Below are 15,115 nucleotides of genomic sequence, written 5' to 3'. Positions count from 1 at the left end.
TTGCCTACTAGGGCACTTAACTGCTTATTTGCATATAGATTAGGGTACTTTCACACTTGCGTTGCTTGATTCCGGCAGGCAGTTCCGTTGCCTGAACTGACTGCCTGATCAGGCAAACTGTATGCAAACGGATGTCATTTTTTCTGACTGATCAGGCATTTTTCTGACTGATCAGGATCCTGATCAGTCAGAAAAATGCCTGATCAGTCAGAAAAATGCATTGCAATACCGGATCCGTTTTTCCGGTGTCATCAGGCAAAACGGATCATTTTTTTTTTTTTTTCATTTTTAAAGGTCTGCGCATGCGCAGACCGGAAGGACGGATCCGGCATTCCGGTATTTTGAATGCCGGTATTGCAATGCATTCCGGTATTTTGAATGCCGGATCCGGCACTAATACATTCCTATGGAAAAAAATGTCGGATCCGGCATTCAGGCATGTCTTCAGTTTTTTTCGCCGGAGATAAAACCGTAGCATGCTACGGTTTTCTCTTTTGCCTGATCAGTCAAAACGACTGAACTTAAGACATCCTGATGCAAACTGAACGGATTACTCTCCATTCAGAATGCATGGGGATAAAACTGATCAGTTATTTTCCGGTATAGAGCCCCTGTGACGGAACTCTATGCCGGAAAAGAAAAACACTAGTGTGAAAGTACCCTTAAAGGTACTATTTCTCCTAAAAGGTATCACTACAATCAGCTGAGCTAGCCCTACAAAGCAATGTGCTTAGTTTATCAGCAAATTTCTAGGTGACACACTCCAATAATTTAATGTCAATCTTCTCAGCTCGTCTACCATAACATGCCTTCTGCATGTTGGACAAAATGTTTACTTTTAATTCCACAGTATCTAATGTATAGACAGGTATTCTGTCTATAAGATATCCTAAAAGGGGTTGTACCAGCTGGACAATCACTAAAGTGGGGATATAATAGTCAGGGAAGACCTCTATTAGCCACAATGTTCTCGATGAGTTGATGTGACCATGTATTACAGTACATGATATCCCATTCATTTACATAGGCACTTCGTAAAGTTATATGTAAATTCAACTTTTTGTAGTTTTGTTGCATTTCTTTCTTCTGCATGTAAACCTTATTTATACGGGACACTTGGGGACTGAGGCTGAGTAACGCTGGTTTAAATAATATGCAATATGACATTGAGTATTTATTGCTACATGCTCTATGCAACTAAGTGCATTTCGAGACCTCCCCCCACAATACCCACACATAATATTTAATAATTGAAATTGTTCTCTGTAACATTCTATGATGGTATAATTACATTAATACTGGATACATATAGTAATATCTACTTGTTGGTAGGGCGTACAATGAGTAGCCATTCATTTTTATGACTTTACCAATTTCAGTTCCTACCAGGTGTTTGTGGTCCCATTGGTCCGCCGGTGCTCCTTTACCTGTGAGTCTTTGCAGGCTGTCCCATACTTTAATAATACATCAAAGACACATGGATATGTCACGGCTGAGTTTTTCCCTAAAGATGATCCCGACTATCTGGAATTCTCCATTGGAGACAGACAATATTATGGAGAATTCTATAATGCTCCTCTAGAGAGAGGAAAAGATTACTGCATAATATTACGAACTATAACAAAGGTAAGTCTAATGTAAAATCTCATTACGTCCAATTATGTAATAGATAATGATTTTTACTCCTTTTTATAATGGCACGTTGTGGAATATGCAAGTTAGGTATTTTCTCTTTGCAAAGCAACAGCTAGGTTTGTCTCATGCCCAGGACCTAAATTGGTAGAAAATGTTTGCTTTAGGCTACATGCACACAACCGTATGTGTTTTGCGGACTGCAAATTGTGGATCCGCATAAAAAAAAACTGATGACATCCGTATGCCATCCGTTTTTTTTGCGGATCCATTGTAACAATGCCTAAAAGGGACAAGAATAGGACATGTTCTATTTTTTTTCCGGGGCTACGGACATACTGATGCAGACAGCACACGGTGTGCTGTCCGCATTTTTAGCGGACTAATTGAAATAAATGGGTCCACATCCTATCCGCAAAAAAAAAACTGAACGGACACGGAAACAATCAACATTCGTGTGCATGTAGCCTTATACTGTAGCTATTGCAAGAGGATAAAAGATGTCTTATTGGAAATTAATAACTTGAATCCCTTTTTGGCAGTATTTGAAAAATGAAGGTGAGCTAAAATGTAATTTCTACAGAATAAAATATTTGAATGAGTAAAACTTTACTAAAGCTTAAAAAAATTAAAATGTACCAAAAGTACTCAAATGGAAAATTCTGTGCCTATAGAGCTTCGAAATCCGTACACTACTGACATGTGTAATCTTTTTGCTGATGAGACAAAGATTTGTAACAGGGTTGATGTTCCTGGAGGAATACACCAAATGGAAAAGGACTTAGGAAAACTAGAGGAATGGTCAAAAATCTGGCAACTAAAATTTTATGTTGATAAGTGCAAGATAATGCACCTGGGACGTAAAAACCCAAGAGCAGAATATAAAATCAGTGATACAGTCCTAACCTCAGTATCTGAGGAAAGGGATTTAGGGGTCATTATATCAGAAGACTTAAAGGTAGGCAGACAATGTCATAGAGCAGCAGGAAATGCTAGCAGAATGCTTGGGTGTATAGGGAGAGGCATTACTAGTAGAAAGAGGGAGGTGCTCATGCCGCTCTACAGAGCACTAGTGAGACATCATTTGGAGTATTGTGCTCAGTACTGGAGACCATATCTCCAGAAGGATATTGATACTTTGGAGAGAGTTCAGAGAAGAGCTACTAAACTGGTACATGGATTGCAGGATAAAACTTACCAGGAAAGATTAAAGGACCTTAACATGTATAGCTTGGAAGAAAGACGAGACACAGGGGATATGATAGAAACTTTTAGATACATAAAGGGAATCAACAAGGTAAAAGAGGAGAGAATATTTAAAAGAAAAACTGCTACAAGAGGACATAGTTTTAAATTAGAGGGGCAAAGGTTTAAAAGTAATATCAGGAAGTATTACATTACTGAGAGAGTAGTGGATGCATGGAATAGCCTTCCTGCAGAAGTGGTAGCTGCAAATACAGTGGAGGAGTTTAAAGGGATTCTGTCATCAAGATTTTCTATATGGAGCTGTTCATATCATCCTCTCAGTCTCCATTATCTAATAAAAAATATATTAGTTGTAGCCCCACCTGTCCTTTCATTTTTTATATAAATTGGTTTTATTAATATGCTAATTACCTTACTTACTTGCCCAAGGGGCTGTCCCTCCAGCCGTTTGTGCCCAGCCGCGTCCCTCATCACGTAGCCCAGCGCCACCCACTGCTAATTATGCACTGCTCTCATCGCCGATGGTGCGCCAGGTATATAGGTAGCAAGTGTGTGACCTGGGGAGTGCACCCCCATTGGTCATAGCAGTTATAGCACATCAAGCTCACTACAGACTAGGCATCAGATAGTTTTAATCCTCTTTAGCTCACAGTTATTTAAGTATTTCTTAAACACTTTATTAAAAGTTAAGTTTTATCATCTGGGACAGGTGAGGTTATTGGCCGAATTAGGCTTTAGTTGTTTATGTGGTGACAGGCGCATTATTCACAAAATGATAGCACTATTGTACTCACTATGTTTCTGGGTAGCCAGAAATAAGCCACTGCTGCCTTGCCTCTGCGGCTTGAGACACCCTGGCCTCATTAGAATAAAATGATCAATACGTCACCCACTGCTTACCACTGTATTCTAGTTTAGGACTGTCTTTTATAGCTATATCCAATGCCTTTTGTGCTGTATTAGATTTATTATTTGATTCAACTTTATTGTCATTAGACATGTATAAATACAGGGTAATGAAATACAGTTTGCATCTATTCAGAAGGGCAAAGAGCAGCAAGTGCAATACAAATCAAGTTATATACTGATAAGGATAGTGTAGAAAGTAGGAATAGTTATATTATGTACAGATTATTTACAAATAAGTTAACTATACAGTTGTTTATATTTCTATATAGAGAGCAAATATACAGCTGTACTATGGACAAATATACAGATGAACCGATGTATACATATATACATATATATAGATGTGCTGATGTAACATTGTATTAACAGTATTTAAATCCAAGTTGCAAAAAATGAGCATCCATATACAGTGGAAAGAAAGGTCTTGCTTGCATCTGCTTCTGATTTATGCCCACAATATATGCAGTGAGCTGTAGGGGAGGTGGAGAGGATGGGAGTAGTTGTAGTCACAGTGGCAGTCCTCGCTATGTAGTTCCCTGGGCTGGGCACTTCCAGACTTTGGGAATTTTCCTGTCTAATGGTAGTTTGGGATGCCCTTGGTAGTGTTAGGTTTTGATGTGCAAGGCAGGGTTCCCAGAAGTATCAGTCAAAGATGAGACTGGGTTTAGTGCAACAAGTCCACTGTACTTCACTGAAGCAATTTGATAGATTGTTCACACAGGCACTGTACACATGTCTTGAGTATTGGGTATATGTAGTTCTCAAGGTTGTATAAGGGGTTGGTCCTTCACTCTTTTCAGTCAGGCTGTACAAACTCTCCTTTCCCAGCCTAAGGGGAGATTCAGAGATTCAGTAAAATGTGTATTTATTTAATTTAAATTCCTGCCTATTCTGGGCTTTAAAGTCAAGGAGGCAGTCCTATTAGTGAATGACAACCTTCCCTCTTTTACTGTCCATACATAAAGAGCTGTCTCCTCCTTGACTTCAAAGCCCAAAATGAGCAGGAATTTAAATGTATAAGTTACAGATTTTACTGAATATTTTCCCATGAAACTATATCAGTCTCTATCAGTCTGCTCAACTCTTCCTGCTCTATAACCTGAAGGATGCAGTCCAGATACCATGTTCAATGTGATAGATACCCATCAAAATTTCTCTTTATTAGAACTAAACAACATAGCATTATCCATCATCCACCAAAGTTTACAGTTCACAAAATGCAGTCAGGCAAGTAACGTTTTGCATTTGCCAAACCCAAACTTATCCATCAGACTGACAGAGAAGTGTGATTTGTTCCTCCACAGGACACATTTCTAATGCTCCAGCATCCATTGGCAGCATGCTTTACACCACTCGATCTGACACTTGGCATTATGCTTGGTGATGTTGGTGATGTAAGGCTTGCATGCAGCTGTTCGGCCATCGAAATAAGGGGCAGATTAGCCATAGACCTTACAGATAAATTTCCTGGTGGGCTGATGTATAGGGTGCCGCCTGAGCCCTCTTCCCGGTCGGCCAGTGGAAGTGTTTTGGAGATGTATTTTGTGCTGCTGGCAGTATTTTATGATGGACTGTGGTATTTGGCTCTATTGGGGTGGTATAATGTCTCACAATATAGTACTGCTGGCCTTGCCTTCCATCAATTTGGACCCAACTTAAAACCCGCCCCTGATGGAAACCCATGCCATTAAACGTACAGCGTACTATTTTTGTGTTGTTGCTAATGCCAAAGGAGGTTTAGAGCTTAACAGAGCATTGGTGAGATTTATACATTATGCTCCGCAGCACTCGTGACCCTGCTCTGTGACTTTATATAGTCTGGAACGTCGTGTCTGAGTTGCTGTGGTTCCTAAATGTTTTCACTTTGTAATAATACCACTCACAGTTGACGGTAGAATGTCTAGGAGGGAAAAGATTTCACAGACTGACTTGTGGAATTGGGAAGAATACAACACTTTTTGGTCCAGTCTGATTTGGCCTCTACTTCCTATTAGCTATTAATCACCATTTGGCTTTTCTTGTTTAAGGACATTAAAGGGCATCTGTCAGCAGATTTATACCTGGACCCGGCTGACCTGTTGCATATGCTTTGCAGCTGAAAACATCTGTGTTGGTCCCAGGTTCACATGTGCTTACATTGCTGTGAAAAATTATGTTTTAATATATGCAAATGAGCCTTTAGGAGCAACGTGGGTGTTGCCATTTCTCCTAGAGGCTCAGTTTTTTCTGCAACTGCTGTGCCCTCTCCACTTTGATTGACAGGGCCAGGCAGTGAAAACGTCATCACATATGATCCTGTCAATTAAAGTGCTTGGTGCTTGAGATAACATGGCCCACAGGGTTACAGATTAAACCCCCTTGTGGGCCCCTGAGCACTGTGGGCCCCTAGTCTCCCACCCTCTACACAAGTGGCTCATAACACAGTAGACGTACTGCACTACATACATATATATTCAATATACAGCACCTCAACCAACCTATGTTCATATAAAAAACTTGATAGATTATTAAAGAAACCCCAGTTTATTATTATAGACACGATCAGAGCTGAGATGACTTCTAGGTATAGAAGAAAGCTGTCAGTGTCCTCTCCCCAGGACCTACCTTCTCAAAGTTGCTGCAGGGACCCCCATATTCAATCATCTGGTAGCATCTTGGTGCTGTGTGAGAAGGTAATATTTCAATGTATCCTTACAGTGGGCCCCTAAAATAAATTTTACTAGTGGGTCCTAGGGAACTCTTTCCAACACTGGTAACAAGAGAGAAAAAAGTGTTATAAACAGACATGGTAGGTGGGGGTCTTGTTACACATATTGCATTGAACATAGGAGTCAGGAGCTATCTGTGATAGTTATCCTGTCTGCAGGAGTAACTTAAACAGGCCCGGCGCTTTAATAAGGCACAACAAGATGCTGCCTTAGGGCACAGAGATGCTGAGCCAATAGGGGGGGGGGGGTGGAAAAATAAAACTTTTTTATAAATAAATCACTTGTGCGCCGCCGCCTGCCCGCAGCTGTTCTCCTATGTGTGGTCTTGGTATCTTCTCTCTGGGCTCCCAACAAGTTTGAGGACCTTTCCCACTCAGCCAATCAGTGACTGCAGCTGTGTCACGTGTCAGGCCAGTGATTTTCTGCTGAGTCAATCACTGGCCTAACACTTGACACAGCTGCGGCCACTAATTGGCTGAGTGGGAAAGGTCCTCAAACTTGTCGGGAGCCCAGAGAGAAGATACCAGGACCACACAGAGGAGGAGGGGAGCTGTTGTAGACGGGACCAGGGCCAGGTGAGAATAATGTTTTTTATACAACATTAATGGGGGGGGGGGGGGTGACATGGCAGGGGGGGAAATGTGCCATGGAGGGGGAGAAATGTGACATGGGGGGTGATGTGACATGGGGGTGAAATGTGACATTGAGGGGGAGAAATGTGACATTGAGGGGGAGAAATGTGACATGCAGGGGGTGAAATGTGACATGGAGGGGGAGAATTGTGACATTGAGGGGGAGAATTGTGACATTGAGGGGGAGAAATGTGACATTGAGGGGGAGAAATGTGACATTGAGGGGGAGAAATGTGACATTGAGGGGGAGAAATGTGAAATTGAGGGGGTGAAATGTGACATGGCGGGGAAGAAATGTGAAATGCGGGAAGAAATGTGACATATCACATTTCTCCCCCTCCATGTCACATTTCTCCCCCTCCATGTCACATTTATCCCCCTCAATGTCACATTTCTCCCCATCAATGTCACATTTCTCCCCCTCCATGTCACATCGCCCCCTCCTTTTTACATCACCCCTTTTGTGTCACATTTCTTCCCCTCCCATGGCACATCATCCCCCCTATGTCACATTTCTCCCCCCTATGTCACATTTCTCCCCCATGTCACATTTCTCCCCCTTGATGTTATATTTCTCCCCCTCCATGTCAGATTTCTCCCCCTCCATGTCACATCATGCCCTCCGTGTCACATTTCTCATTCCACCCCATGTCACATTTCTCCCCCTCCATGTCACATCACCCCCTCCATGTTACATCACCCCCTCCTTTTTACATCCCCCCCTCCTTTTTACATCCCCCCCACCGAATTCTGGTGGTGGTGGGGCCAGTCATAGTCATTCTTTACAGTAAGAGCAGTGAGACTATGGAACTCTCTGGCTGATAAGGTGGTGATGGTGAATCCACTAAAAGAGTTCAAGAGGGGCCTGGATGTATTTCTGGAGTGTAATAATATTACAGGCTATAGCTACTAGAGAGGGGTCGTTCATCCAGGAAGTTATTCTGATTTCCTGATTGGAGTCGGGAAGGAATGTTTTCTCCTAAAGTGAGGAAAATCAGCTTCTACCTCATGTTTTTTTTCTGCCTTCCTCTGGATCAATTTGAAGGATAACAGGCTGAACTGGATGGACAGATGTCTTTTTTCAGCCTTATAAACTATGTTACTAATTTAAACAAAAAACATAAAATCCTGTAGTTTTCGCGCTGGCCACTAAGCCAAAAAATAAGCACCACTTCTTGGTCTGTACAGATCACATTACTGCAGTTACCTGCTTATCTATACGTAGAGGTGATATCATTGCAGGCAGGATTAGAATGACAGATAAGACAGGATCCACCATTCACAATAGGTGATTGTCAGAGCTTATCAATTCTTTCTTCTTATAATGTCCTCTGCACAGATCACAAAGCATGCCTAGAAAACTCTCCCATAGAAGTCACTGAGGTCCCCTCCTGACCATTGTGTCTATGGACCTCATAATCATGTTCAGGATTAGGAAAAAATAAATAAAAATTGTAATCAGAAAATAAAATCAGATTAGAAAAAAGAATATGTGTTGCTATCTAGTTTTAAGTGGCAGATACATTTTTTGGTGACACAATTTCCTTTAAGATAACCAAGGTCACTGCACTCTGTGATTTTATATGAAAGGCCACACAAGATATAGATGCATCAATGTGTTTGTCTTTGACAACAGGACATGTATCAGCTATTGACTTTTTCTGATAAAACTGTTTGATCAAATGATTATTTGTAAGACAATTCTAGATTCACTACCTTCTTGCTGTAATTATTTTTTCCTAATTCTTATAGAGTGCCAACATATTCCACGGTGCAAATATGATTTTAGACAAAGGGTGGCCCTAGGCAAAATTAATATTAGGACCCCAAATACTGGATTATTGCACCAACAACACACTCATCAGTCAGTTCAAAAGGAGTTGTGAAGAGATCTCTTGCGCTTCCAGGGGCATTGTTAGGGTATATACCCCAAACACAGAAATTACCACTATGCAAGAACCAAATATTAAATGCAAATAATGATTGAATATCACCTCTATACTGTTCCTGAGCAAAATGCATGGTGGCTCAGGGGTTAGCAGCAAGTCCAACCAGGGATGCACCCACAGGGGTGTCCAATGAATCTGGACCCCCCCCCCCTAGAAGCAGTCTGAGATAAGCAGGGGGTGGCGGCGACAGCAGGTCCGTGGGAAATGAGTGTTTCCATTGTGGAAGCGTTCATCTATTTACATTCATAAATGGCACAGGAGCTGTGTCTCCATCCCACGTTCCTCTGACAGACTGGCACTAGGCCTGAAGCCTATCAGAGGCCGACGCAGGCGGCACAATGACGTCATCATCATCGCGCCGCCTGAGCTGGGCAGCGTACAGTGCGGGACACAGGCCAAAAGAGTTCTGCATCGCATAGCTGCCAGAAGCATGGTGGTAAGTATTAGTGTTTTTATTTTTATTTGATTTGGTACAATGCTGTTAGGTGCACTATTGTGGGGGTACATAATGGGGGTCACTATAGGGAAGGAGAGGACAGAAGAACGATGGGGCACTAATAAGGGGTATTTCATACTGGCACATTATGGGGGACACTATGAAGGCATCTCCTAGGGGCACTATATAGGGGCCTTTTATACTGACAATTATGGGGGGTACTATGGGGAAGGGGGGAAAGGGGAGCACTATGGGGACATCTACTGGGGGCACAATATAGGGGCATGTTATACTGGCACACATTATAGGGGACACTATGGGGATGGGCAGAAGCACTATGGGAGCATTTACTGTAGGAACTATATAGGGGCATCTTATACTGGCACATTATGGGGGGCACTATGGGGAAGAGGGGAGAGGAGCACTATGGGGCATTTACTGCTGGCACTATATAGGGTATTTTATACTGGCACACATTATGGGGGCACTATGGGGACATTAGCTCAACTGGGGGCACTAAGAGGGGGTATTTTTTGTAAATTATTAAATTAAATGGGCACCTTGGTATAATGACTGTTGAACTATAACCTATAGAATAATATGTACTGCTTTGCATTGCTGTGTTTGTGCCTGACAACCGAATATTTGGGGTCATTTATCAAACTGGTGTAAAGTAGAACTGGCTTAGTTGCCTATAGCAACCAATCAGATTCCACCTTTCATTTTCCAAAGGAGTTTTCAAAAATGACAAGCGCCAAAGTTATGTAAAGGCGTATGGCAGGGCTCCATAGGAACTAATGTGCAGCAGCCTCTTGTTACTTGCTGGCGCACACTACATCTGGCTCCCTAGATCCTCGCCGGGTGGACCTGGAGCACACCTGGAAGTTGTGTTAAAGACTCAACATGTTATGTACTATTACGTCACATGTCGGGAAGGGGTTAGAGGAGAAAAGGGGGCATTTTTTAAGATATGTGGCTCGTGGGTCTCTTTCAGGGGTGGATTGGCTATAAACCCTACAGGGAAATTTCCCAGTGGGCTGATGCCTAAGAAGGCCACCCAAGCTCTCCACTTGGCCGGCAGCTGGGTTCATAATGAACTGATTTTTTCTTACACATTTGGCCAGCAGCCGCAGGTGCCCTCCTGAATTTAACTGTATCGACATCCTCAGGACAGTAATAGAGTTGAATATTGTGGAGCAGGTGGTAGTATTTTGCGCTGCACTGTGGTATTTGGTTCAGCTGGGGAAGTATGTTGCTCCGCACCATGGTATTGCTTGCCTTGGCTACTGCTGTTGTCCCTGCCTATATATCTTGGCCCTGCCTAATTATGTTGCCCCATCTTCTGTCAGTTTGGACCCACCACCAACATGGGGCCACTTTTAGCTTCTTTTTCAGGGCCACTTTTAGTTCCCATTCCCCCTCTGAACCCCTTTGTGGACAAGGCCTGGGCATTTGCCCAGTTTGCCACCTAAATGCCAGCTCCACATACTGTACATTTGTATAATAATAATAATAATAATAATAATAATAATAATATAACAGGCCATTATTGTCTCCAATAGCATATCAATATGTGCACAAATATGGACAAGTCCAAATAAAGCAATGGATGTATCGAGACATTGGAGACTATTCTTCTATTTCTTTCAGTTCTTTCCAGTTGCTGCCATATCCTACATAACTTTAGACATAATCCGATCATTGGACAAAATCCAACTGCAATCCCATATTTATCAGAAAGAACGATTCTTGCTCAAGGGGCAGATTAATAAATGCTTACTAAAATTTGAACAGTGTAAATGTAGACTAGGCAGCCTAAAGTTGTGCCAGATGTATCACAGTGGCTGATGCTGGATGATACATTTGGTGTTGTAGACTGTCAGATCGAACTCTATACCACCAATTAGTTGGCTTAAATATCGGCAAAATGTGGCAACAAAATTCTGGCGTAAATGTTGTGCCCACTATGCTGTAATTTAAAGGGGTATTTCAGTTAGATTAAGTTACCCCTACCCACAGAATAGGATATAGCTATTACATTGGTGTGGGTCCTACCACCTGCAGCCCCCTTGAAATGAATAGAGCGGCTGGTCATGCATGCGTGAGGCTGCTCCATTCATCTCTATGGGAATTTCAGAGATACCCCTTGAAGGCATGCCCCTTTCTGCTAAGCCGTACCCACTTCCTCTATAAACTGCACGCTATTGAAGTGAGAGATGCAAAAAGTATCTGACATTTAATAAATGTAGCAGGCATATGTGCCAGTATCCTGGCTCAATAAATTATATTTTGAATTTACTCCAAAAATAAAATGTAGTCCAATATTGCTGAATAGATCCCATGCTAATCCTCCCTTTAGTCCTGGTCCTTCCTGACTCTAATATAGTTGATGATTAGAAATAATTGATGTACAAGCTTTGAAGAAGGAAACATTTCTTCCATCTAGTCACAGCCTAATGAGCTGGTGAAAACCATTGGCCTCATCTAAGGTTAGGCTTTCTGCATTTAAATAAACTAAAATAATTGAAACCGTAGTGACTCCCATTATATCCCATCTACTATTTGTCTGTGCTTGCTTCTTTATTAAATTGCATTGCCAAAGCCATCTGCAGAATACAAACTGTCCATTAGTTTCCTGCAGAGCTGAATTCTAAAGGAAGCCACTGTGATCATGTGAATGCAGTATGTGACTTGCCAGATGCTCTTTCTAAAGGCAGGGATAATTAAAGCACATTGAAGTTAGGCTACTTTCACATTAGCGTTTTCAATTCCGCTATTGAGATCCGTCATAGGATCTCAATAGTGGAAGAAAACGCTTCAGTTTTGTCCCCATTTATTGTCAATGGGGGTAAAACTGAACTGAAACGAAATATAATGCACCAAAATGTATTCCGTTCCATTTGGTTGTGTCCCCATCGCGGACATAAAACGCTGCAAGTAGCATTTTTCTGTCCGCGATGTGGAGAGTAGCAAGACGGATCCGTCCTGACACACAATGTAAGTCAATGGAGACGGATCAGTTTTCTCTGACATAATAGAAAACTGATCCGTCCCCCGTTGACTTTCAATGGTGTTCATGACGGATCCGCTAGGCTATAGAAGACATAATACAACCGGATCCGTTCATGACGGATGCATGCGGTTGTATTATGGGAACGGTAAACGGATCCGCAAAAAGCGCTAATGAGAAAGTCACCTTAGAAGGATTCAGTAAGTTATGTGGAAACGTCATCCCAAAATGTATGAACTCTTACCAGCGCAGGGTAAAAGGGATGAAAGCTGCTTATAAGAGCCTTATTCATTTAAAAAAGGGATTGAAGGGGCCCTACATGTACAGTACAGACCAAAAGTTTGGACACACCTTCTCATTCAAAGAGTTTTCTTTATTTTCATGACTATGGAAATTGTAGATTCACACTGAAGGCATCAAAACTATGAATTAACACATGTGGAATTATAGACATAACAAAAAAGTATGAAACAACTGAAAATATGTCATATTCTAGGTTCTTCAAAGTAGCCACCTTTTGCTTTGATTACTGCTTTGCACACTCTTGGCATTCTCTTGATGAGCTTCAAGAAGTAGTCACCTGAAATGGTTTTCACTTCACAGGTGTGCCCTGTCAGGTTTAATAAGTGGGATTTCTTGCCTTAAAAATGGGGTTGGGACCATCAGTTGCGTTGTGGAGCAGTGGTGTCTCTAGCTTTCAAATTTTGGGGGGGCACACTGGGGGCCAGGACAAAAGTAGGGGGGCAGCTATAACAATGATACATTTACACAAGTATGCTTATAAATGCTGCGATACTTTACCCAATACCTAAAACCGCAGTAGGGAAGAAAACCCCCAATCACTCAGATTTCAACATGTCCCAGCTGCCTGGGGATCTGTGGATGACACTGCTATGGGGGGGATCTGTGGATGACACATACCGTTTATAGCATCTCATGCTATGTGTCATCCACAGATCCACCCCATATCAGTGTCATATCGGGATCCCTCTCCCTATAAGGCCCCATTCACACATCCGAAATTAGCGTAACGGAATTGCGGACCCATTCATTTCTATAGGGCAGCACGATGTGCAGCCGGATACGGAAAGGCGGTCCCGCACTTCCGGGTCCGCAATTCCGTTCCCGAAAAAAAAAATGCGGACCCGCACATTGCCGCTGTTACGGACGTCTGAAGGGAGCCTAACAGTGTCATCCACAGAGTGGCACAGATCCCCCCCCCCCCCCCCCCCGTAACAGTGTCATGACATCCAAAGACCTCCGATCCCCCTCTCTATAACACTATAGGAGTATCATCAACAGATCCCTCCCCCCCTATAACAGTGTAATGACATCCACAGACCACAGATCCCCCTCCCTATAACACTATAAGACTATCATCCACAGACCCCTCCCCCTATAACAGTGTAATGACATCCACAGACCCCCGATCTCCCTCCCACCGCTTACATTTGAACATGATTTCTCTAAACGGTAAAGTAAACACTGTAATCATCCAGGCTGCACTGACAGTAACTTTAAAGGGGTTCTGCACTTTCATTTAACTGAGATGATCTATACTCTGGATAGATCTTCAGCTTCTGATCGGCAGGGGTCAGACACCCGGGACCCCCGCCGATCAGCTGTTTGAGAAGGCAGCGGCGCTCAAGCAGCACCGCGGCCTTCTCACTGTTTACCGCCAGCCCACTGACTGACATCACGACTAGTATCAACTAGCCTGAGCGCGGCTAAGCTCTGTCACTTGAATGGAGCTTAGCCGCGTCCACGCTAGTTGATACTAGTCGTAACTCGTGACATCACTGAGCCGGCGGTAAACAGTGAGAAGGCCGCAGTGCTACTGGTGCCTTCTTAAGCAGCTGATCGACGGGGGTCCCGGGTGTCTGACCCCCGCCGATCAGAAGCTGATGATCTATCCAGAGTATAGATCATCAGTTAAATTAAAGTGCAGAACCCCTTTAACTTTTAAATCAGGAAGATTCTGGGGCAGCCGCCAGCCAGCTCTCCTCTCAGTCAGAGTCAGATCTAATCTCTCTAGTTAGAATAGAAAGAGACTTAGTCAGTCACTAGTCACTACTTGTAAGTTGTACCTTATTATTATTAAGTTAACCTGCTACACACCGTCTCCACTAGGTCAGGCTCAGTCCAGTCTGTTCGGTATCGGTAGGTTAGGGTAGGGCCACGCCACGCCACACACTGTCTGTTCTCTAGTCTGGGCCTGGCTGGCTTAAAGGGCTTCTGGCACCCCACTAAAGTCATATATATTTTTTTGGCAACTTAAATTCCTTATAATGCGATATATTAATATATAGTGCTCTTACTAATTTTTCTTTAAAAAACAGACTTTTATAATATGTAAATGAGCTCTCTACCAGCAAGTAGGTAGCAGCCGCATCTTCCTTTCATAAAGACGCCCCCTTCTCATGTTGATTGACAGGGCCAGCGAACGTGCTCGTCCTCTGGCTGGCCCTGTCTGCGTTCAAAATCTGGCTCCTGCGCTGTACCGGTCTTCAGTTGGCGCAGGCGCACTTAGAGGAGGACCATTGCTCGGCCGCTCAATCCTCAGTGCGCCTGCGCCGGGTGTAGATGTAACGTCATCGGCGCAGGCGCATTGAGGATGGAGCGGCCGAGCGAGC

At 42.9% G+C, this 15,115-nt stretch overlaps 1 protein-coding gene across 7 annotated transcripts in view; it reads left to right on the top strand.

Moving 5' to 3' along the window:
- The window catches only part of SUSD1 (sushi domain containing 1), a 206,725-nt gene that overhangs the window by 131,142 nt on the left and 60,468 nt on the right, over window positions 1-15,115 (top strand). For all 7 annotated transcript variants that reach the window (XM_044271174.1, XM_044271172.1, XM_044271176.1 and 4 more), the window contains one exon: window positions 1,380-1,626. In XM_044271174.1, the coding sequence (XP_044127109.1) occupies window positions 1,380-1,626 (247 nt within the window). The remainder of the gene's footprint in view (window positions 1-1,379; window positions 1,627-15,115) is intronic.

This window comes from Bufo gargarizans, chromosome 1, assembly GCF_014858855.1.
Source record: "Bufo gargarizans isolate SCDJY-AF-19 chromosome 1, ASM1485885v1, whole genome shotgun sequence".
Taxonomy (NCBI): domain Eukaryota; kingdom Metazoa; phylum Chordata; class Amphibia; order Anura; family Bufonidae; genus Bufo; species Bufo gargarizans.
Note: the sequence above shows the minus strand (reverse complement) of the source record. Positions and strands in the feature narration are given on the sequence as shown.